This window comes from Rhincodon typus, chromosome 10, assembly GCF_021869965.1.
Source record: "Rhincodon typus isolate 14 chromosome 10, sRhiTyp1.1, whole genome shotgun sequence".
In the NCBI taxonomy this organism is placed as follows: Eukaryota; Metazoa; Chordata; class Chondrichthyes; order Orectolobiformes; family Rhincodontidae; genus Rhincodon; species Rhincodon typus.
Genome location: NC_063341.1, coordinates 17798521 through 17821402, shown reverse-complemented (window position 1 = coordinate 17821402; position 22882 = coordinate 17798521). Strand labels below are relative to the sequence as shown.

General features: G+C 42.4%; 1 protein-coding gene across 1 annotated transcript in view; it reads right to left on the bottom strand.

Annotated features, from left to right (window-relative positions):
• The window catches only part of crb1 (crumbs cell polarity complex component 1), a 153694-nt gene that overhangs the window by 115829 nt on the left and 14983 nt on the right, over positions 1-22882 (bottom strand). Inside the window, exons 2-5 of the mRNA XM_048602243.1 lie at positions 17801-18385; positions 13631-13826; positions 11655-11794; positions 5530-5712 (exon numbers count right to left, since the gene is read on the bottom strand). Of these exons, the coding sequence (XP_048458200.1) occupies positions 5530-5712; positions 11655-11794; positions 13631-13826; positions 17801-18385 (1104 nt within the window). The remainder of the gene's footprint in view (positions 1-5529; positions 5713-11654; positions 11795-13630; positions 13827-17800; positions 18386-22882) is intronic.

Sequence of the window (22882 nt, the reverse complement as noted above, 5' to 3'; positions counted from 1 at the left end):
CATTTGTATCACCTTTGGATGTATAACTATAATACCAGTTATTGTGAAACGTTTAATATGTTACCAGATACGAAAAGAACCCTCCTTTTCCCTTTCCATTTTAAATAGGGGCTCTTTCCATCAGGCAAAAAAAACTCCATAAAACCAGCACTTAATTTAGACATAAATCTGGAATAGTACACTTCTATAACTTTGACCATTCTGCTGTTTAAAGGCTCTTATAGATAAGCTGTTGAGTGTCAGCTATGGCTCAATGAATAGCTCTCACATCGGAGTCAGAAGGTGTGGGTCAAAGTTTGACCCCAGAGGTGCATTATCAGAGGTGTCATTTGGATAAGATGTTAAACCCAGGCTTTCTCAGGTCCTAATCAATATTCATTCTTTAAGAGACATCTCTAGAGGAGATTATCTGGTCATTATCACATTGATGTCTGTAGATTGGATGCCTGTGACTACATTTCAATGGTGGTTCATTGGCTGCAAAGTGCTTTGAGAGAGCTTGAGATCATGACTGATGCGTTATAAATGGAAGTTCTTCATTTTTGGGTGAAATAGGTGCAGGAAGAATCCAATTTGATAGGGATTAACTTGTCAATTTGAGGTAAATTTTAAAATGTTTAGATATATAATACAAGTGGAATCTTGCCCTTTAACGCAAAGGTGCTGTCTATCTAAATAAAAACCAAAAGAACTTTGAATGCTGTAAATCAGAAACAAAACCAGAAACTGTTGGAAAAGCTCAGCAGATCTGGCAGCATCTGTGGAGAGAAATCAGAGTTAACATTTTGGGTTGAGTGACCCTTCTTCAGACCTCAATGATTTGAATGGAAAAATGAAGTAGCTAACTGGATTGTCAGTATTTGCCTCAAGCTGTTGTCAAACTAAAATTATGATTTTCTGTCTTTTCTTTCCGCTTCTGCACCATATACACAGCTCAGCAGAAGATTCAACTTGCTCATTATTTATCCTTGCAAATATAACACTGACTTCTCCACACAAGGACAAAATAGGCCTGCATTACCAAAATCCCTGCAGATACGGTCTTTAAACAAAAGCATTGAATTACCACAAACTTCTCTTTTTTTCAATGTTATGATTGCATTTTGTTAATGATGTACAAGTGGGTTTCTAGGAAAATTCAAGTCAAAATAATAGCTGAATGATCACTCTGTGCCTGGAAAACCACTTTATGTACATGCAATGTCAATTGTTTTCATTATGATAATTTATTAGCTTTTTTTTAAATATGAAGTTCTAAAAGAGCTGAATTTTACTTTATTTTGGATAAGTCTGAGTTGCGTTGGATTTTTTTGGGAGGGATTTTCACCATAAGTCTAGTAAGTTTTCTTCCAAACTCATCACATTAATTGCCCGCCATACCTTTACAAGGTCGCTCATGCCTGATTTCTACCCTAACTTATCATGCTCCATTCCCGGAATAAGATGCCGCGCACTGGATATCCATTGAAACACTAGCATCCTTTGTATCTGTTCTATCTGCAAAACATGAGATTGCCCGACATCTCTGTCCTCCTCCATTATGTGGCAACAATCCTGACCCTTGCAGGAGAAGACCAAGATCCCCCTCGAGCAGGGCTGTCAAGACATCCATGTCCCACCAACTGAGTAAGTACCCCTTTCCATGCTACTGCCATTCACCCATCAACTCTGCTGTCACGGTCAATTATTGCATACTAATTCCAATGTTGCAGCATCTCGCTTATATCTTGCATGTTCTGCAAGCCTCACAATGACATCATGACAGAACCATTCTCCTTGACCTCAGATGAGAGTATAGAGGACCCAAAGGAAGCACTGGCAAGGCTACCTCCTGTACACCCCACCAGCTCAGATACTGCCTCCTCAGTGGAAATGTTAGTATTAGTCAGTGCGGGTTCACAATCTGGTGAGCCCCTCACTCTGACAGCTCCACAATTGGCTGAGGAAGTAACGGCCCAGGCCGCTGGCACTCTGAAGTAGGGCTGCCAGGGACCAGGCTCCTGCTCAGGCCTAGGCAGAAGAGGACCCTCCTGGTGGGCTCAGTGATCAGGGAATTTGTCCCCAGGCACAGGGAAGGGCAGGAGCAGCAGGCAGGGATGTGGAGCACAATGGGCCTTGGTGCCCAGGGCAGGGAGTCTGTCTGTCTGTCTGTCCCCATGGACAAGTTGGCAGCTGCCAGGGAGACAGCCAGGCCCAGACCCCTCAGGGGCTGCTGGAGGGGGGCAGAGACCTGCACTCCATTGCCCCAGCCACTGGGCATCAGGACTGAAGGCATGTCAGCAAGGGAGGCAGATAACCTGATGTGCACTCCAGATGCCCCCTCCTCACAAGGATGCAGGGCAGTACCAGGAGGCATCGAGCTGATGAGTACCCACAGACACCTTGGTCCCCATTCCTGAACAGTAAGATGCCAGGGCTCAGCACAGCGGTTACAAGCCAGACTTGCCTCCGACCACATCCCCCCTACCCCGACCCTCAATACCCTCTCCACCTTAGTTTCTCTGGATGCACTTGGCACTAATCTGCTGTTTCTCTGTCTGTGACCCACTCCCTGCACCACACAGACACAGTGCCCCAACCAAGACCCTCTGACCTGATGCCGAGCTGTGGCCAATCCCCTGGGTTGGTATGAGAGACTGCCTTTCACTTGCTGTATTTTGACACCCCGAGTGACTGGTGCCTCCATGGACTATATTGATGACCACTCAGTTTGTAGTTGGACACATCGCTGCATGTCTGCCAAGTAAACTGCTGGCATGTGGTGAGGTGTGACATTGACATAGCACACAAGAAGTCCACCCTTTTGACCAAGGCCTGCTGGCCTGTGAGGCAAACTGCCCGTCTGTGACTGCACTAGTTGGCAAGGCAGGGATGCTGTGAGCAAGTAGGCAGGTGCTAAGTGAGTGAGCAGTAAGACAGCAAGCTAACAGACCTGAGATACAGCCTAGTCTAGTCTGTGAGCTGGGTACCCGTCACAAGGTGCCCGCGTTACACTCTTAATGTCACCCAGCAATGCCAGTCTGTGCTTCCAGAGCACACTACATAGACGTGGTCGAGAGGAGAGAGGGGAGAGGGGAAGGTGCATTTGGCTCAAATCATGGCCTGATATGTTGCCTGGTGTTCAACATGGAGGTATGTTGAAGCAAGTGGACAGCTGAATCTGCAGGTTCCCACTTTAGTTTCCTTGTCTGGTTTTGCTGATGTCTAGCTTGTTTGGTGAGAAAGGAGTCGGAGTTGTGGCATTAACAGCGTGTTGAACAATCGATAGTAACACCAGTTGACATCTTGCCACTGCTGAAAGAGTATTTTGCCATGCCACGTGAGAAGCATAAAAAGATGGACAAGATGATCTTGCCATTGAGATGGGCTTTGCAATACTTGTTGCCTGATTTTTTTCCCCACATCTCATTGTAGCCCATGTCTTGCAGACCTCTATAAGATTCTGCCCATAATTTTTATGTAATTTCAGCTTCTGATATGCACGTCCCAAACATTTATTTTGCTCTCTGTAGAATTCATAAGAAGAATAATCAGTGTATTTAACTTCCTGAGATGCACAGCTGGTCAGACAGCATCCGAGGAGCAGGTAAGTTAAAGTTTCAGACCAAAACCTTTCATCAGCATTGACTTACCTGTTCCTTGGATGCTGTCCAACCTTTTGTGCTTTTCCAGCCTCACACTAATAGACTTTGGCTTCCACCATCTGCATTCCTTATCGTCTCCTATTTAACTTCCTGGTTTCAGTTTGTAAGAAATCTTCAGTGTGACTGGCTGCCTATACTGCTTTGATAACATCACTGCTGGGAGCCTAGAGATCCCTTTGACATCGTGTCAGATTCATACTAACATTGAAAAAGAGGGAAATCCATACCACTGGAAGGATTAGTTCTGCCAGATCAATAGAAAATGCTGTTGTTGGACTGTAGAATGTTAAAATACAGGTCAGGCATATAGTAATTGCTGGCATGAACGTTACAGTCATCAAATAAATCAGATGATCCATTGCATTGTCCTACATACAAATCATGTTGGATCAAACCTGAACTTTTCTCCAGCACCTCTAAATTCTTACAACCGATATTACATTTTTAACAGAGATAGTAAGTAATGCTGATGCTGGAGTCAGAGATAATACAGTGTGGAGGTGGAGGTGGAGGAGCACAGCCGGCCAGGCAGCAAAGGAGCAGGAAAGTTGAAATCAGAAATTCTGAAGAAGGATCCCGACCCAGAACGCCAACTTTCCTGCTCCTCTGATGCTGCCTGGCCTGCTGCGCTCCTCCAGCTCCACACTGTGTTACATTTGTCATCAGCAGCCTTCAAACTTACCCATGTACTCCAACTCGTTTTATTCTCTGTTGATTAGCAATTCTTAACTAATTATCTGACATAAGTATGAATCATCCCCAAGGGCACATCAATAGCTCAGGAGCACAAGCTTTTCCAAACATCCACCTGCAATTAATATTAACAAACCTGCTGCAACTGAATCTCATAATTCATCCAGTTCCTGCAATACTTATTTACATTAATAGAGGTTGAATCTAATCAATTTTGTGATGTTGGTTGAGACTTATTTAAATATCTTTAATCAGCATTTGAAGTATTTCAATTAGTCATGTCATCCTGGGACTGAATAGAGTTTCAATCTTCCTATCTCATTCACAATGTGTCCCTGTTAAGGTTCTTTAAACTATGTGGTGTTTGTTATTTACAATAGTTTTATCACTGACTAGTTTGTTGCTGCTGCTTTCTGGGTTTTAGAAGTTTGGGTTAAGTAACTCTTACATTGTGCCCTGTGATCGCTTCTCTGAAGATGGTTGGAGAAAATGGGAACTCTTAATAGAGGTTTCTTCTTTCAGATGTTTCTACTGAGGTAAATGGGATTCTCTTCTTCGGAATTCTGATCAGGACACCGCTAAAACAGGTTTTGCTCTATTACAGTTTATTCAACTTCTTGCACTGATGTAAAACCACTGATGTATTTGGATATAGTAAGCTTTGATCATGAACAATCTAGCAGTGAAGTTAATCCATCTACATCAATTGATTCCTGCAAACCTATCTATTTTGTAATTAATCGCATCCAAATGCTACGTGGGACTTTTTTTCAAGTAATGAATTCTGTACAAACTGTTACTGTGATTCTAATCTTACTGGTGACATAACTTTGGTGTGTCAATTGAATGTTAGTTACAACGTAACTAAACCAATGAGTTACTGAGCTTGCATGGAACAGTGGCCGGGATAGCTAGTCCTGTTTTGGCTGTTGGTTTTAGGCTGCCTATTGGGCCATCTCTTGAAAGGGCCATTACCCCATTTTGTTACATTTGGCTACAATGCATTCAATTTTTTTTACATTTGATACATACTGTGGCGGCAGCATTATGTAAAATGATGGGCATCGGTGCATTGTGAAATTAGCATGCAAATAAACAAACAATCTAAACCATGTAAAACCAACAGGAGAGAATTATTTGTCAGGGTTCAAAGCAAAGAATACAATTTTGTCCTAACATAATGTGAGCTTACCGGTAAATCCATGCTGACATTTACAGATGTAGCCAGCAGCATGTTCATAGCTGAAAACTGCAGGCAACTCTGACCTGTTTCCATACACATTCTTCCAGGAGAGCTCAACACACTCCCCTCCATGGAGGCAAGGATTACTGAAGCATTCATGGATATCAATTTCACACTGTGTCCCCGTGAAACCTGCATAAATCGCAAAATTTATATTTATAATAACGTTCCCACTGATACACCAATCAGGAGCACATGGTGAAGCAATTGTTTGCATCTGGGAGCTATGCAGTGAAATTGAGATTAAGGAAAACAGATGAGCAATTTAACTGAATTCTAACCTTTTAAAAACTTCTGATAATTTTGTTACAGAGATAACAATGAAGAGGAGAGAAACAACTGCATGGTTGTTCTCTTTATTGTCTTCCTTTTATTTAATTTGGTCATGGTGTGCAAACATGGATGTTGCTTTTGAGGAAGTGGTAGTAAGCTGCCTTCTTGTACCACCGCAGTCCATGGGGTAGAGGCACAGCCAGAGTGCTGCTTAGGAGTTCCAATTCATTTGATGCAGCAACAAGTGAAGGAATGGCAACATATTTCCAACACTTCCTCTGCATTTTCTCGCCTGTCCTCTTTCCTTTGCATTCATTCTCCCTTAATCTCCTTTCTGTAAACCTTCTCTCTTCTTTTAATTCTCTTAATGTTGATTGTCCCGTACTCTTTTTGTTGAGTTTATACCTTTCTTCCATCTTTGTATGCTGTTCCAAAATCATCAATTCTTCCATTCCTTGTCCTTTCCCTCTCATTGTTTCCAGAGCCTAGGAATCAGATATTCCATTCTGCTGCATGCTACATTGGTGAAGTATCACAATCCGAATAAAAAAGCAGCCTTGAATCAGAAGAAGATATGTACACAAGACGTTACGCTCAGAATGATGTTCGGCCGTCACTGCTAGTTTCAGTCCAAACAAATCCTTTCCTCCTTATGCTTTGAGCTGAAGAAACATTTTACTTTTGTTTTTTTTTTAAAATGGATGCAGCATCTCCTAACAGTGTGATGGTAGTACTGGCTTTGAAGTAAAAGAAAAATTCAACTCAAAGAGCATCATTCTGTCAAACCTTGTTTTGTGAATACTCAGCCTCACTTGTTCTTTTGGTAGTCTCCGACTATCGGCAAAAAGGACAAAGCACACTTGCTGATAATTTCATTAGGCCCCAACACAGCAGCTGATGTATAGGACATGCAGCTGCTATGGAGATATGGAACAGCTCATGTTACTACTCACCCACCGGAACTGCAATATATTAATGATGGTGGAGTTGATAGACGAAGACCGCTCTTATTTCACACTGTTGCATGATTCCGAACCTTTTAAAGTGATAATATTCACCTTTTGGACATTTATTTTTGTGATCCTTTAAAATAATTGAGATTTTCTAAAAACATTTGTATAAGTTTAATTCTCCTATCTATAAGCCCAGTTCTATAAGAATTCCATAAGACAGACTGGTGCTCCGAACTGAAATTCCAAAAGAAAAATCAGAATCTGTGTAAGTGAGACTTGGATTATCAATCAACATCCTACGCCATTTATCCAAAAATGCACATGGAATTATTTTGATATTGTTGTAAGAATAACTGTAGACTTTATAATGTATCAGCTTGTGGTGTAGAACTGAGCAGGATCCTAAGTTAATTTAGATGTAAAATTATGAAGCTTAAAATATTTTAGTAGATATTTAATTCAGTGATATAGTGAAGATTTCAAAAATCTGCTGCAAAGGACGAAGATCGCAACATCATATTGATCGAACTGCCATCCATTCCTGCTAAAAGGCACATTAAATGCCACAGAGAGCAATTCTGTCAATCTGACCTGCAATGAACAACCAGCTCACACAGAACAGGGATTGAACTGTCCCATGCCCTGTGACTGAGCTACTCTGTGACTAAACCACTGTGGGAGCAGAAGATGTAGGACTGGTGTGGTCACCTTCTATAGGTCAAATAACTGCCTTCCCCCTCATAGCATTTCATGTTTACAAATGAGGACAAATTTTTCAACAGGGAGAGTCATGTTGTGTGATTAGAACGACTTGGTCTGCCTGAGTGAAACAGAGAACACACGTTTCTGGCATTTGTACCCTTTTACCTGTTTGGAGGTAGGAATGTCATTTAGTCAAATGGGACGGAGTTGGATGGAGGCATTACCACTTTCCTACCTCCACACAAATTAAGTCTGTGGTGGGAAGGCCAAAGGACAGCCTCCTGCTCTGCTGTCATTTAATGCTCACTTAAAAAAAAACCTCATCAATAGGCAAGTGGGCCTTCAGCCATGCGTGACAAGAAAGCGTGTGGTCTCCCATGGCTCTAGGTGTGTGGTGAATTGTGGTAGGTGTGGTGGTCACCCATTCAAAGGCATTCAATGCTGATTGAGGGGGGCTAGCATTGTGAAGAGGTTGGAAGTGAGGTTCTTTTATTTGTTCACAGCATGTGAGCTTTGTTGGCTAGGCCAGCATTTATTGCCCATCCCTAATTGCACACAGGGCAGTTAAGAGTCAACCACATGGCAGTGGGTCTCACGTCACATGTAGCCCGTCTCCTTCCCCAGAGGGCACTGTTTAACCAGGCAGGTTTTTCTGATTACCATTAGACTCATAACTCCAGATATTTTTAAATTGAAATCTGTCACAATCTACCATAGTGGGACTTGAACCAGGTTCCACTGAAAGTCCAGAGAGAAAAAAACAAGAAAAAAAATCCAATAATACTTTGAAATAAACATGCTGGTCACACTGGACTTTCATTTTGAGGTATACAAATCGGATAAGTATATGTCATTTGCAAGTTTGACAATTCTTTTGCTTTTCAGAAGCACTTTTTGCTGAGTGAAATAACTCCACAGAGGCTGGTATCCTGTCACCAAGTCACCTTTTATTTACACGAACAGTCCTTGACTTTATTACTGCTTCTTCAGAGTCAGCTCTCAGAGAATATCTTTGACATTCCTCTTTATCTGTCAGCCAGGACTCTCAGATTGGACCAGATTAACAGCACCAATCGAGGAACACATATTCTATTAGGTCCAGCTGGCCGATCTCATTACAAATCATTACATTTAGGACATCTTGGAGCTCCAGCTCTGTGACCTGAGCCCCAGGAAACTCCTCCCACCAGTACTTCTTCAGGCCAGGGTCGCTTTGTGATTCTGGGCCTCCAGTAGCTATACTTCCCACAACAGACACTGTATTCCCAGAGGCGCTGCTCAACAAAACAGCCTCAGATAGGCAGGCAGTGGCGCAGTTGTAGTATGGCGCACTGACATTTACATCGCCGAGGCCAGGCGCCAACTCTCCGACACCTCCTCCTACTGCCCCCTTGATCATGACCCCACCCCTGACCACCAAACCATCATCTCCCAAACCATCCACAACCTCATCACCTCAGGTGACCTCCCACCCACAGCCTCCAACCTCATCGTTCTCCAAACCCACACCGCCCGCTTCTATCTCCTTCCCAAAATCCACAAACCTGACTGCCCTGGTCGACCCATTGTCTCCACCTGCTCCTGCCCCACCAAACTTATCTCCACCTATCTCCACTCCATTTTCTCCACCTTGGTCCAGGAACTCCCTATCTATGTCCGTGACACCACCCACGCCCTCCACCGCCTCCAGAACTTCCAATTCCCTGGTCCCCAACACCTCATCTTTACCATGGACGTCCAGTCCCTATACACCTGCATTCCCCATACAGATGGCCTAAAGGCCATCCGCTTCTTCCTGTCCCGCAGGCTCGACCAGTCCCCCTCCACTGACACCCTCATCCGCTTAGCCGAACTCGTCCTCACCCTCAACAACTTCTCTTTCAATTCCTCCCACTTCCTACAGACAAAGAGGGTGGCCATGGGTACCCGCATGGGCCCAAGCTATGCCTGCCTCTTTGTAGGTTACGTGGAACAATCCCTCTTCTGTACCTACACTGGCCCTAAACCCCACCTCTTCCTCCGTTACATTGATGACTGTATCGGCACCGCCTCGTGCTCCCACGAGGAGCTCGAACAGTTCATCCACTTCACCAACACCTTCCACCCCAAACTTAAGTTCACCTGGACCATCTCTAATACCTCTCTCTCCTTCCTGGACCTCTCTGTCTCCATCTCGGGCAACCACCTCGAAACCGATATCCATTTCAAGCCCACCGACTCCCACAGCTACCTAGAATACACCTCCTCCCACCCACCTTCCTGCAAAAATGCCATCCCCTATTCCTAATTCCTTCGCCTCCGCCGCATCTGCTCCCAGGATGAGGCATTCCACTCCTGTACATCTCAAATGTCCTCGTTTTTCAAGGACCGCAACCTCTCCCCCTCAGTGGTCGAGAACACCCTCGACCATGTCTCCCGCATTCCCCACAACTCATCATTCACACCCCCTCCTGCAATAACAACCAAAACAGAATCCCCCTCGTCCTCACGTACCACCCCACCAACCTCCGGATCCAACGCATCATCCTCCGACACTTCCGCCATCTGCAATCCGACCCCACCAACAAAGACATTTTTCCCTCCCCACCCTTACCTGCTTTCCGGAGGGACCACTCTCTCCGTGACTCCCTTGTCTACTCCACACTCCCCCTCCAGCCCCACCACACCCGGCACTTTTCCCTGCAACCGCTGGAAGTGCTACACCTGCCCCTACACCTCCCCCCTCAACCCCATCGCAGGCCCCAAGAAGGCTTTCCACATCAAGCAGATGTTCACCTGCACATCTGCTAATGTGGTATACTGCATCCGCTGCTCCCGTTGTGGCCTCCTCTACATTGGGGAAACCAAGCGGAGGCTTGGAGACCGCTTTGCAGAACACCTACGCTCGGTTCGCACTAAACAACTGCACCTCCCAGTCACGAACCATTTCAACTCTCCCTCCCATTCCTCAGACGACATGTCCATCCTGGGCCTCCTGCAGTGCCACAACAATGCCACCCGACGGTTGCAGGAACAGCAACTCATATTCCGCTTGGGAACCCTGCAGCCCAATGGTATCAATGTGGACTTCACAAGCTTCAAAATGTCCTCTCCCCCTACCGCATCCCAAAACCAGGCCAGCTCGTCCCCGCCTCCCTAACCTGTCCTTCTTCCCGCCTATCCCCTCCTCCCACCTCAAGCCCCCCCCCCCTCTCCTACCTTCTAACCTCATCCCGCCCCCTTGACCTGTCCGTCCTCCCTTGACTGACCTATCTCCTCCCTACCTCCCCACCTACACTCACCTTTACTGGCTCCATCCCCGCCTCTTTGACCTGTCTGTTTCCTCTCCATCTATCTTCTCCTCTATCCATCTTCTATCCACCTCCCCCTCTCTCCCTATTTATTTCAGAACCCCCTTCCCCTCCCCCATTTCTGGAGAAGGGTCTAGGCCCGAAACGTCAGCTTTCCTGCTCCTCTGATGCTGTTTGGCCTGTTGTGTTCATACAGCTCTACACCTTGTTATCTCAGATAGGCAGGCAGCTCTGCAACAAAACAGCCTCAGATAGGCAGGCAGATCTGTGCAGGGCCTACTGATCCAAGTGTTTTGATCCCATGTTAGTGGCCCAATGGGCTCATAAATCAGAGGCAGTGTGGGTTCCATTACTGGCTCCCTAGCTGGTGGCAGAGACACTGGTAACCTTCATAAAATTCTGCACCCTCCGTTTGTAAATCAGCAGCGAGGTGATCCGAGGCATTAGTCAGAGCATACAAAATACCCTGTTTCTCAGGTTCACCCATTTGCCTGGGATTGTCACAATGCTGGTTGGTCACCCTTCTCCATCCTCACCTGTCAATCACCCATTTCCCTTCCATTCTGCTACATCTAAGCACCTCACTTACTATAGTTTTCCATCTGGGCTTGGGCCTTCTTCCTCTCCTTCTGACTGGCAGTCTCAGATGTATCATTCATCTCACCAGATTTCATCCATTTCTCTCTCCCCCAAAAAGGATGACCATATCATGCATGCAAAAATATATGGTTATAATCTTCCCAAATCAGTTGATTTTAAATATGTAACAATTAATACATGTGCAATAATTTTTTTTTGTTGTAAGTCAAATATTGTTGATTTTTTGACCATATGACATTAAAGGTTTCATACAAACCTGTCCAACAGTGGCAAGTGTAGTTTCCAATATTGTCCTGGCAGGTGGCGTTGTTGAGGCAGGGATGTGAAAGACAAGCTGGAACATAGATGTCACAGTGTGCACCTGTGAATTGACTGTTCGCACAGTCACAGCTATATCTGTAATGCAATCAATAAAACATTAGTCTGATTCGGATATTGCTAAAGATTATTGAGAACAGAGCTTTAAACTTCTGGATAAAAACGCTGTTGATGGAATTAACAGTTATTATTTTTGGCTTGTTTGATGTAATATATGCATGAGTAAGGACTGCAACATTTTAAATCCTTTCTTTCCTCATCAAATTTTCAATCAATCATTCTTCTCAGTTTTGAATTGAAACCGACCAGAATTCAATAGTCAGATTCATACATCTACCAATGTTCCTGTACTCTCATAACAAGTTACTTGTGGAATTACAATGCTTCGTTTACCAAGCTATGGAATATGTAGACCCACTCCACATTGAAAGGAATAAAAATGTAATCTATACATGAAAATACATAGAAGTAGAAAACTCATTCACAAACTCCATATACTAAGTCACTCAAAACAGTAAATAGTTGATCTAAGATGCGGCAACAGTGTTTCGAAAAGATTTTAAAATTTTTGAGAATTAATCAAAGACATTTGGAAGGTAACAAAAAAAAACCATTTATTGACACAAATTATTCTTTGCCCTCCGCTGATGCTAAACTGGTAAACTGCTCTGACTGGCAATCAGCCCTTTCATGCTTTGTTCTCTTTCAGGTGCTTATCACAGCAGACAGACTTCTTTTGAAATAAGATATATTTGCAGCATCCCAGAGGACTACTATCATCATGGCAAGGGTTTTTGCCAACCACCTTCTGTCTGGTTGCAGGCCCTTGATGCAACGCATGTAAATCAAACGGAGACAAAGCAGTGTCATTTGCAGTTGATGTTGTGAATGCTGTGACAAATGGTTTGCATTTGGCCTGAACATAAAAAGAAGTTTGCCAAATGCTTTCTTTCTGCTACTTTTAAAGGCATAAATTAAACACTGAATGCCTGACACTTTGAGTTCACGCTTGGAACTGTTTGTCTCCAAATGTTCTCAAAAAGTAAAATCTTCAAAGTGCCCAGACCTTTTACCTCTGCTTTTAAGACCACTACAAAGTGACAGCATTATAGCCTCTTCAAGGTAATTCAAAATCCATAAGACAGTAATGTTTAATTTTAGAAAAGACTATTTTCTAAACATGCATCAAACTTTCTAAAGTTTTGGCTAAAGATTTTTTTTTAAATTCAGCAAGTCTGAAGTGCAAGATAACCATAAGTTCAGAAATTTTAGAATATTTTGTTATACTGGAGTACTGTGGTACCCTGTGTGACTAATTAATAGTCAGAACCTGGATTTTGCAGTAAGGATATCGATGCATACTATGCTTGAAATGCAAATCCAACAGCAAGTTCCAGCAGCTACATGTGCTGTTAACCCAGATTACAGGAAATTGCTGCCCGAATTGTCCTGCTCCTCCTAAAGTTTTGCTATATCCCCATGTCTTGCCTGGAGACTCAGCATTGAAACATATGAAACCTGTGAAACTTGGTCGTGTATGAAATGTGCCCATTGAACCTGACCACCTTTACTTATTTGTTTCTTTTATCTCTCTCTCGCTCTCTAAATTCTTCCTTTCTATTTCCTTATTTTGCTTTCTACACACAATTTTACATTGAAAAATTAACTGTTTACCTACACTCCCTTGTTTAGATTCTGCATTCCTTAGTTAAGATTTTTCAAGCCAGTTAGAGGGTTGTACAGTCACTTGTCTTTTCACACAGGTCCCAGATCCCCTTTCGAGAGCACCATGCTGTTTTGGATTCGGTTTGCTGTACATTGAGGTGTAAATGCATATGGGTACATGCATTGAGTACCTGGTGTTCTTTGCTGGCTGTTGCTTGTACCTACGGTTGCCATGATTATACAACTTACCCATTTGCTTTGTCTATACATTGCCCTCCATTCTGGCATGGCTGACTAGCGCATTCATCAAAGTTTATTTCACAGTCATTTCCTTTGAATCCCGTAGCACACGTACACCTGTAGCTGGCAAAGTGATCGTGACAGGTTGCCCCATTCAGACATGGCTGTGACAAACATTCATTGATCTCCAGCTCACAATTTATTCCTACAAAATATAATCCAATAAGTGAATGCATGACCATAGAAAACCAAAGATTCAACTGTTAGATATCCTCAATTATTTTAAATAAAAACTGAAAGAACTGCGGATGCTGTAAATCAGGAACAAAAATAGAGGTATTGCTGGAAAAGCTCAGCAGGTCTGGCAGCATCTGTGGAGAGGAATCAGAGTTAACCTTTTGGGTCCAGTGAGGGTCCCAGACCCGAAAATGTTAACTCAAGTATTTTATATTAAGTTTAATACTTCACAGTGATCTAGAAGATACATGATCTATAAATCACCTGAGAGATATGGTTTGAATCCCATTTGGGATTCACACTTGTCACGTTTGCCCAATTACCTAAAAAGGACACGAAGATTTCAGGAGGATTTAGGATGTTATTCTTCTCTCAAACATGTGTGCCGCTTATCAAATTTAAAAGAAACATGAGGGGCAAATTTTGTTTTTCACACACAGAATGAACTTCCTGAGGAAGTGGTGGATATGGGCACAATTACAACATTTAAAAGCCATTTGGATAAGTATATGAATAGAAAAGGTTTGGAGGGATATGAGCCAGGAGCAGGGAGTGGGACTAGTTTAGTTTTGGAGGATGTTCAGCTTGGAATGGTTGAACGGAAGGGTCTGTTTCCATGCTGTATGACTATGATGCTATGAGCTGCAGGCTCATCTGCTTCCAGAATGCAGTTTGTGATAATAATATGACAACAGGAAATCAATGGGAATTCAGATCAGGACAAGTGCCTAACAAGAGTCCGATCAGGTATCACCCATTTTATACTTGCTTCCAAAGTCAAAATTAGTTCCAATAAGCTAATACAATGCTCAAGGAGAATGACAGGCAAGCATATCAGCAACTGGGATCTTCATTATGTCACATAGAAAAGAAACGGCTTCATGATAAGACACAAAATATATGAATTAAGCATTGCAAATAACAGCTTGGGAATGTCTGGTTTTGGTACAACTGTAGTAACAACGAACTTATTTTATGCTCAGTTAATATTATTACATTATTAAAGGAGAGTAAAATTAAATGACTGCTTCTTTGAAATAATCACGTCTTATAAACATGCAGCATACTCTGAGCCTTTGATCCTCATGAATCTGGACTTCTTTCATTCCTTATATTATCTTCTCTTCTTTCATTTTGTACAAGAAGATTCTGAATTTGAATTTCTTTGGAGTCTGCCTAGGCGTCATTGATTTCGTTTTAAATTTGTCCTTTCACAGTATGCATACATTGCTGGCTAGGTCAGTATTTGTTGCTCATCATTAATTGCCCTAGAGAAAGTAGTGGTCAGCTAACTCCTTAAACCATTACAGACCATTTGGTGTAGAGACAACCATAGTGCTGTTAGGAAGGAAGGGAGTCCTAGGATTTTAACCCAGGGACAGTAAAGTAATATTGGTATATTTCCAAGCCAGAATGGTGGATTGCATGCAGGTAGTAGCGTTCCCACGCATCTGCTATCCTTGTCTTTCTCGGTGGTGAAGGCTGTTTGTTCAAAAGTACTGTCAGAAGAACCTTGGTGAGTTGAGCCTTGCATTTTGTATATGGTAAATACGCTACTGTGCCAGTATGGTGGATGGAGTGAATGTTGAAGGCGGTGGATGGGCTGCCAATTAAGTGGTTGCTTTGTTTCAGATGGTGTTGAGCTTCTTGACTGTGGTTGGAGCTGCACCCATCCAAGTAAGTAGAGAGTATCAAAGCACACAGCTGACTTGTGCCTTAGATTGTGAACAGGCATCGGGGAGTTAGGAGGTACATTGCCACAGAATTCCCAACCTCTGACCTGTTCTGTTAGCCTCAGTATTTTTATGGCTCTTCCAGTTAAATTTTTGGTCAAAGGCAGCCCCATGATATTAGCATGGTTGTGAGGTGGTGGAATCTAGTAATGGAAATGTCATTAACATTCAAGGGGTAATGATTAGATTCTCTCATTATTGTTGTTAGCTGGCACTTGTTTGACACAAATGTCACTTGTGAATGTTGTCCAGGCCTTGATACATATGGACATGGTCTACTCCAGTATTTGAGGAGTTTGAATGGTGCTAAACATTATGTATTCATCAGTGAATATCCCATTTCTGAACTTATGATGGAGGGATCACCATTTATGAAGCAGCTGGTTGCGTTTAAGACACTAGCCGCAGGAATTCCTGGAGTGGTGTCCTGGGATTAGGATGGTTGGCCTCTTTTGTCCTAGATATGACTGTAACCAATTTCTGAAATTCTGATTGACTTGCTATGACCTACTGTCTCAAATGCTGCCTTGATATCAAGAGCAGTCATTCTCAACTCACCTCTGTAATTCAGCTCTTTTGTCCATGTTTAAACCAACGCTTTGTTAAGTTCAGAAGCCGATTGCCTTGTGAAACCTTACCCGAGTGCCAGTGTGCAGGCTATTGCTGTGTAAATGCTACTTATAGCACCGATGACGACTCCTTCCATCATTTTACAGATGGCAGAGAATTGAACAATGGGGCAGTAACTGACCAGGTTGGATTTGTCCTGCTTTTGAAATAACAGGATATACTGCGTTATGAATTGGAGTCAGTGTTTGTAAGATCTCAGAATTCCCTTCAGTCAAGTTGTGCATATCCACAGCAACATGCATTTATGTAGCACCTTTTATAAAAAGGGAAAAAGGATGATGTGTGAATCTAGTAAATTCTTACTTGATATTTTCTCACCTTTTATAATATTTATTGGCAAGACAGTGCCCGTGCAGAATCTATAGGGTGGGGTACAGGCCAGCTGTAAGTGCAGTTTGATTCATGGAATGCTTACAGTTCAGAAGGAGGGCATTTGGCCCATCAATACCATGCCAGTTCCATAGCAATCTAGTCAGTCTCCCCTCTATCCTGTTCTATCCTTGTAGTCCTGCAAGTTTAATTCCCTCAAGTGCTCATCCAATCTAATTTGGAAATCATCCTTGTCTTCTCTTCCACTACCCTTGGGAGCAGAGTTCCAGGCCATTATCACTAACTGCATAAGAAAAGTTCTTCCTCTCACGCCCAATGCATAACCCTAAATACATGTCCTCTCGTCCTTGTGCTGTCAGCTAATGGGAACAGCTTTTCCTTTTCTAAGTTCCCTGACTCATGGCCTTATTGAGTGAGAAGTATGCTGGATAACTTTCATTATGAAAAACAGCACAAATGTAACGATGTGTGTTGCTGGAACAATCAAGAATAGGATACAGTCGTCGTGAATTATTGAGTGAGTTTAAGCGTAGCAGCCGTTTGATTTGGTTTCTGTGGATCTATTACTCCTCATTATTTTTAACATTTATGCCATTGGAATTTCTAGCTTCAAATTTTTTGCCCTTTTCTCCCTGAAATGTGAAAAGCACAATGACGCACAGTTGCCCATTTGAATTATGCAAGTTGTGCTGGCAATATTGTGAATCAAAACGACTTTGAAAAAATGCTTGCAATTAACTGGTACAATTTGTAACATAACTTGACAGAACTCATTTTAAAAAAAGACTCCTGCAGCATTTAAAAATTATAAACCAATAAAAGGTGGCATTGTTGGAATAGATATATTGACTTATATAATTGTTTTAATAATTGATGAATAGTTCCTGTGCTAAATCTGGGATATGATCTGGTATACACTGGAAGAATAATAGAAGCAGATTCAAAGTAGCTTTGAGAAGTTTACTTGAAAAAAAACTGAAAAACATAAAACCTGTCGTCAGGGGAATGGGACTAGCTGGAAGACTCTTCAAAGACTGAAGCAAAAACTTATTGGGCCAAATGGTTCCTTTCTCGCTATAAAATTCTAGGAACTTTTTGTGAAATAATAAACAAAGCTTTCAATTTAAATGCAAGAACTGAAATTTCTTTTTGTTTCAAATGGGCACTTTTGGAATGATAACAGCAGAATTCCGTGAAGAAAGTTTACCAAGTAATAGTCAGACTGGCTAGAAAGTAAAGTACTTTTTACCTGTCAGACCAGGTGGACAGATGCAGATATACTTGTCTATTTCGTTCATGCACCTAGCTTCATTCCTGCAGGGTTCTGATGCACATTCATCGACTTCAATCTCACACCGTCTGCCCTGGTAGCCAGGCACACAGAAACATGAAAATCCATCAATCTTGTCCTTGCACACAGCTCCATTTTCACATGGATTTGATGCACATTCATTCACATTGGTTTCACAGTTGGTGCCGGTGTAGCCTGGTGGGCAAACACAGCTAGAGCCTGCAGCATCATCTAAACAGATGGCACCATTCATGCAGGAGATGTTGGCACATTTGCCGAGATAAGTTTCACAACTGGGGCCAATTTGATCAGGAGGACAGTCACAGGAGAAGTCAATTGTGCCTAAAACACTGTTGCACGTTGTATTATGCAGACAGGGATATAAAGCACAGATGTCATATAGCTCCTTGCAGTTCTTCCCTGTGAATGGCACTGGTGCATGTGGACAATGGCAAACGTAGGCCTGAGAGTGTGGTTCACAGGTTGCATTTTTTTTGCAGGAGCTAGAGAGGCACTTGTTCAGATTTGCAGCACAGTATGAACCTAAAGAAGGTAAGAACAATGGCAGAGTTAGACTCACAAGATATGGCACAAAGTTAACACAAAAGCAGCAGGTTGGTGGTTTTCAATTACAATCAGTATGTGTTAAAATTCATATTTGCATTCTAAACCATTTATAAAATAGTTGATCAGGCAAGCTATTCTGGTGCTATTTTGAATTTACTATGAATAGAACTTGTACCTCGATGTGACATTTTGTAGGACCGGGCCTAACCATATGCTCGAGCAGACCAAATGTCCTCATCCTGTTCATATATTGCTATGTTCCTTCAACCAAGTCCACCAGAATTCTGCACATTCTTACTTTACCTAAATGGGCTGCCAGATCTCTCACTTAAATGATAGTGATCACACTTTAAAAGTGGCTCATTGACTATGAAGCATTTTGAGAAGTCAGTCTCCACCTTGCCTCAGCTGACTTGCTGCTGAAGATCTTAGCAATGCTTTATTTACCACTGGACGCAACTATTCCCATGATCTATGAGCTGGTCTTCCACCTTGCACTTTCCATAAACTTGAGCTGATCCAAAAACTCTGCTGCCTGTATCCCAACTTGCACCAAGTCTAAATTGTCTATGACTTACATTGACATTGTTACAATAGGTATGCGTTGAATCGCATGGACATAGTTACGAATGGACTTCCATTACTTGTAGATTGTGCAGGGGAATTACACAACCACTTCAGGTATTTAAGACTTTTGAATCAATCCTTAAAATACCACCGGCTATCTAAAAGACTGACTGTACTATCTGGATACCCGTACGCAAGATAGGAGCAGATATATGTCAGTTTGTCAGCAACTCTGGGCTGCTTTACCATTCAAAAGGATTGTGACTAATGTCTACATCAGCTACACATTTCTGGACTAAACTCAAAGCCCTGAATTGATTCCTTGAATATCCTGTAATCTATTAATCTCTTCAGTTGAACATATTTGACACAGTCACCATTTTCTGCAATAGAGCATTCCAAAACTTCACAACCTTGAGTGCAGAAATTGCTCTTCATTTCATTTTTAAATGTCTGACCTTTTACTCTGAGCTAGGGACTCCTAGTTCTAGGCTCCCAAGGCAGGGGAAATATCTTGCTAGCATCAACCCTGTCAAGCCTCTTAAAAATTCTATGTGGACGACAACATTTCCAAATAAGGTTGCTACAGAACTAAGCACACTCCTGTAAACCAGGCTTGGGAACAGCTTCCATGACAATGACAGCTTGGTTGGTCACTGTGAACCTAACCGTTCTGTTAAACTTAAGTGTCAAGCAACACAGAAGATCTCTGTCAGATTTTGCAGCCTTCAGAACACATTTGTATCAGGCAGCTCACTGATGCAACAATGACCAAGACTAAACAATCATTAATTACTTCTTGGAAAACAGCCATAGCAGAAAAAAAAGAGTATTCTACAGTGTAGCAGGGGTTCCCAGCTGCAGGTGTGTTTGACTGACCGCTCAAGATTCCATTTTTAATTCCTGAACAGAAACAGCCACCATCCCATAAATGTTCAGCTGAACTGTGACCAATGGACCAGAAGGATAAACAAGAACTCTTGTTACCTGGCAGCTTCCATAATTCATTTTACTGAACATCAGTGTCAGTTAAAGAGCCCTTAATTCTGCAGGAAGGACTGCTGGAGACCAGGAGAATACACTGCACTTGTAGCTGGTGACTACTCTCCAACCTAAGGGTAAAACCTTACACAGTAGCAGGGTACAACACGTACTCCTAACACAGTTTGAGCCAAGCAAACCACAAGAAGGAGTTGAGCCCCTGTCAGGAGACAATTAGATAGAACATGACACTCAATTATCAAGGCCCCGCCAATCAAGCGTTTTGTCAAGTACTCTACAAATTCAGTACACAACAGTTATCTTCACAGGGGCCAAATGTCCCTTCTCAATAAAGGGTATTTTTGGTACTGAAAGCACTGGTGAAACATATTCCAATCTAAACCCAACTTTTCTGCATATAAACTGACGTTTTACCAGCCACCATCAGTTCTGAGGAAGGGTCACCGGACCTGAAACGTTAACTCTTTTTTTTCCCTTCACAGATGCTGCCAGACCCTCTGAGCTTTTCCAGCAACTTTGTTTTTGTTCCTGATTTACAGCATCCGCAGTTCTTTCAGTTTTTATTTTAACTAATGTGCACTGTGTTGACGCAGGAGTCACTGCATAGCGTTTGATGTGTGATTCTTACTCTGTAACAATATGTTCCTTCGAAGAGGTTATTAGTAGCAGGGGAAAGTGAAGTTGTTGGTGTCTGAAAAAACAGAAATGCTGGATCTGGCAGCATCTGTAGAGAGAAAAACACAAGAAGGAGTTTATGACAGTGCAGTGGTGTGGGAAAGACTTGTGAGAAAGGTCCATTAACCCTCCCAGACAGGGAAAGACAGCCAAACTCTTACAAAGCACACACATGCTTCAAATTGTACATCTTCTGTGTAGGGAGACTTCCTACACTGTTGTGTTATGTGAAGTGATTGATCAGCCAAGGAAGGAGAGAAGAGGGGGAGTGGCCATAAAAATTGTCTTCAGTCTACATGTCAATCTGCGCTCTCTTTTCAAATTCTGATTGACTTGCCAGAGCTGTATCGTCACTTTCTGTCCCGGTCTCGGTATGCACTTTGCCCTCCCTCTCTGAAGCTCCTTTGCAATTTGAGTCTGTTGCCAACTTTACATTCCTTCTGCTGTTGGCATTGAGATGGCCATCTCAGTCTTTCAAGCCGTGTCTGCTGTTTTGCCTTTCTCCTGGTGCCAATGAACACTCTTCACAATGACACTGCTTCCTCCCCCCATGATGTGACTCTACTCCCAACTCCTGCAATCGAAGATTAACTACTGCGTTCAGAACGAGCTTGTTGACAAGCTTGGTTAATTTCTTAAGCGGCCAGTTCGCAGATTCCGTCTGGTACGTCCCATCAGCTTGAATGGAAATCTGAGCATACTGGCCAGGAAATCGGTCTCCTGAATCCGGGAGGTGGAGTGGGGTGGGACTGGGGAGGTTTCATGCACCTACCCCCGAAACTGTCTGCTGCAACTTTTGAAAATCAAGCCAGTTATCATCAATTGATGTAGTTCTCAAACCCTTAGCTAACTCAAAACATCCCCCCCACCAAGTTACAAATGTGCTTTGAGGAGAAGCAAGGGCGTTTGGATAACCTGCTTCTGGAACTATGGGGCTCTCAACATATACAGTACTAAATTGCTGGAAGCACTGAAATGTTTATTATAATGCGATGACCTTGTATTAAAGTGCAAGGTCAAATGGAAGCACCACAAATATGCACAATGGCCAAAAAGCAACACTCCTGGCACTGTCGAGCGAGAACCATGTTTTCTCTCTGGTAACTTTCCTCTGTAGTTAGCAGTGGCATTTAAACATTCGTATAATAGTTTCCACGCAAAAGAAACTTTGCATATGTGCCACAAACCAGCTATTAGAATATTAAACAGCTGTTGGATAAAACATCAGTTCTCTTCTGAATCTCATTCTGAACGAGACTAAACTATTGCTGCAAATAGAGGTTTCAACAGCCTTTAAAGATATTTAATTTGATATTCAATAAACACTGTCTCTTAACTGTTTTCAACAAAATACGCAATGCCGGCTGTGAGATTCAAGCCGCTCAACGCTGATTATCACTGCGTGCTGATGAAGTGCTTTAAAACAGACCATGTGACGAGAACTGGAGATTGGAGGAGAGCTCTGTGTATTCCATTTAACTCCAGTTGGAGATTGAAATTTCTCTTGAAACTCAAAAATAATGAGCTGGACCAGTGCCAGATCACAGCAAGATTTGAGTGAAGTGAGTGATGTGCCCCATGTGTTGTGGTGGGAGATTCAGCGTGTACACTGTTCACTGCCTCTAACTCCATACTAATTTCTTTAGTTTTGCTCACATAGATCGATATTTAATGTTGTCCTATTGTACAATATTCAAATAATCCGTGCTATAGTTTAAGTTGCCGCTCTGTCTTCAAGTTGCCGCATTTGTTATTTTGAATTTGATTAATCCCTTTATTGTATTAATGCAGGGGAAAAAACCCATTTGCTTGTCAGGCTAAATTTTTCACAGATGGATTATTTCATGTTGAATTAAGTAAAACTAATCTGACATGTCAGATAACCCTGCAAAAAAAAAACAATTAAGAACTGGATTTGAGAGTTTGTCAAATTATTCTTGACAAAAAAAAATCCAGCATAGGGAAATAATTAGTAGAAGCTCAAATCATTTTTAAGTGGCATTTCCATGATGATTTATTTGTTGGCTTTCTTTGAAAACCAGAAAAATGTCAACTGAGATAACCATCTATCCACTGGTATTACCTCTACAGAGAAAATCCTAGTTATATGACAAGCAAGGAGGATAGGAGAGAATGATTAGCTGAACATTAAAAATGAAATTAAAATCTGTTGATAAAGATTGAAGGAAAGTCATCATAATTCCTGGGTGCTTTTAAAATAGGATCTTC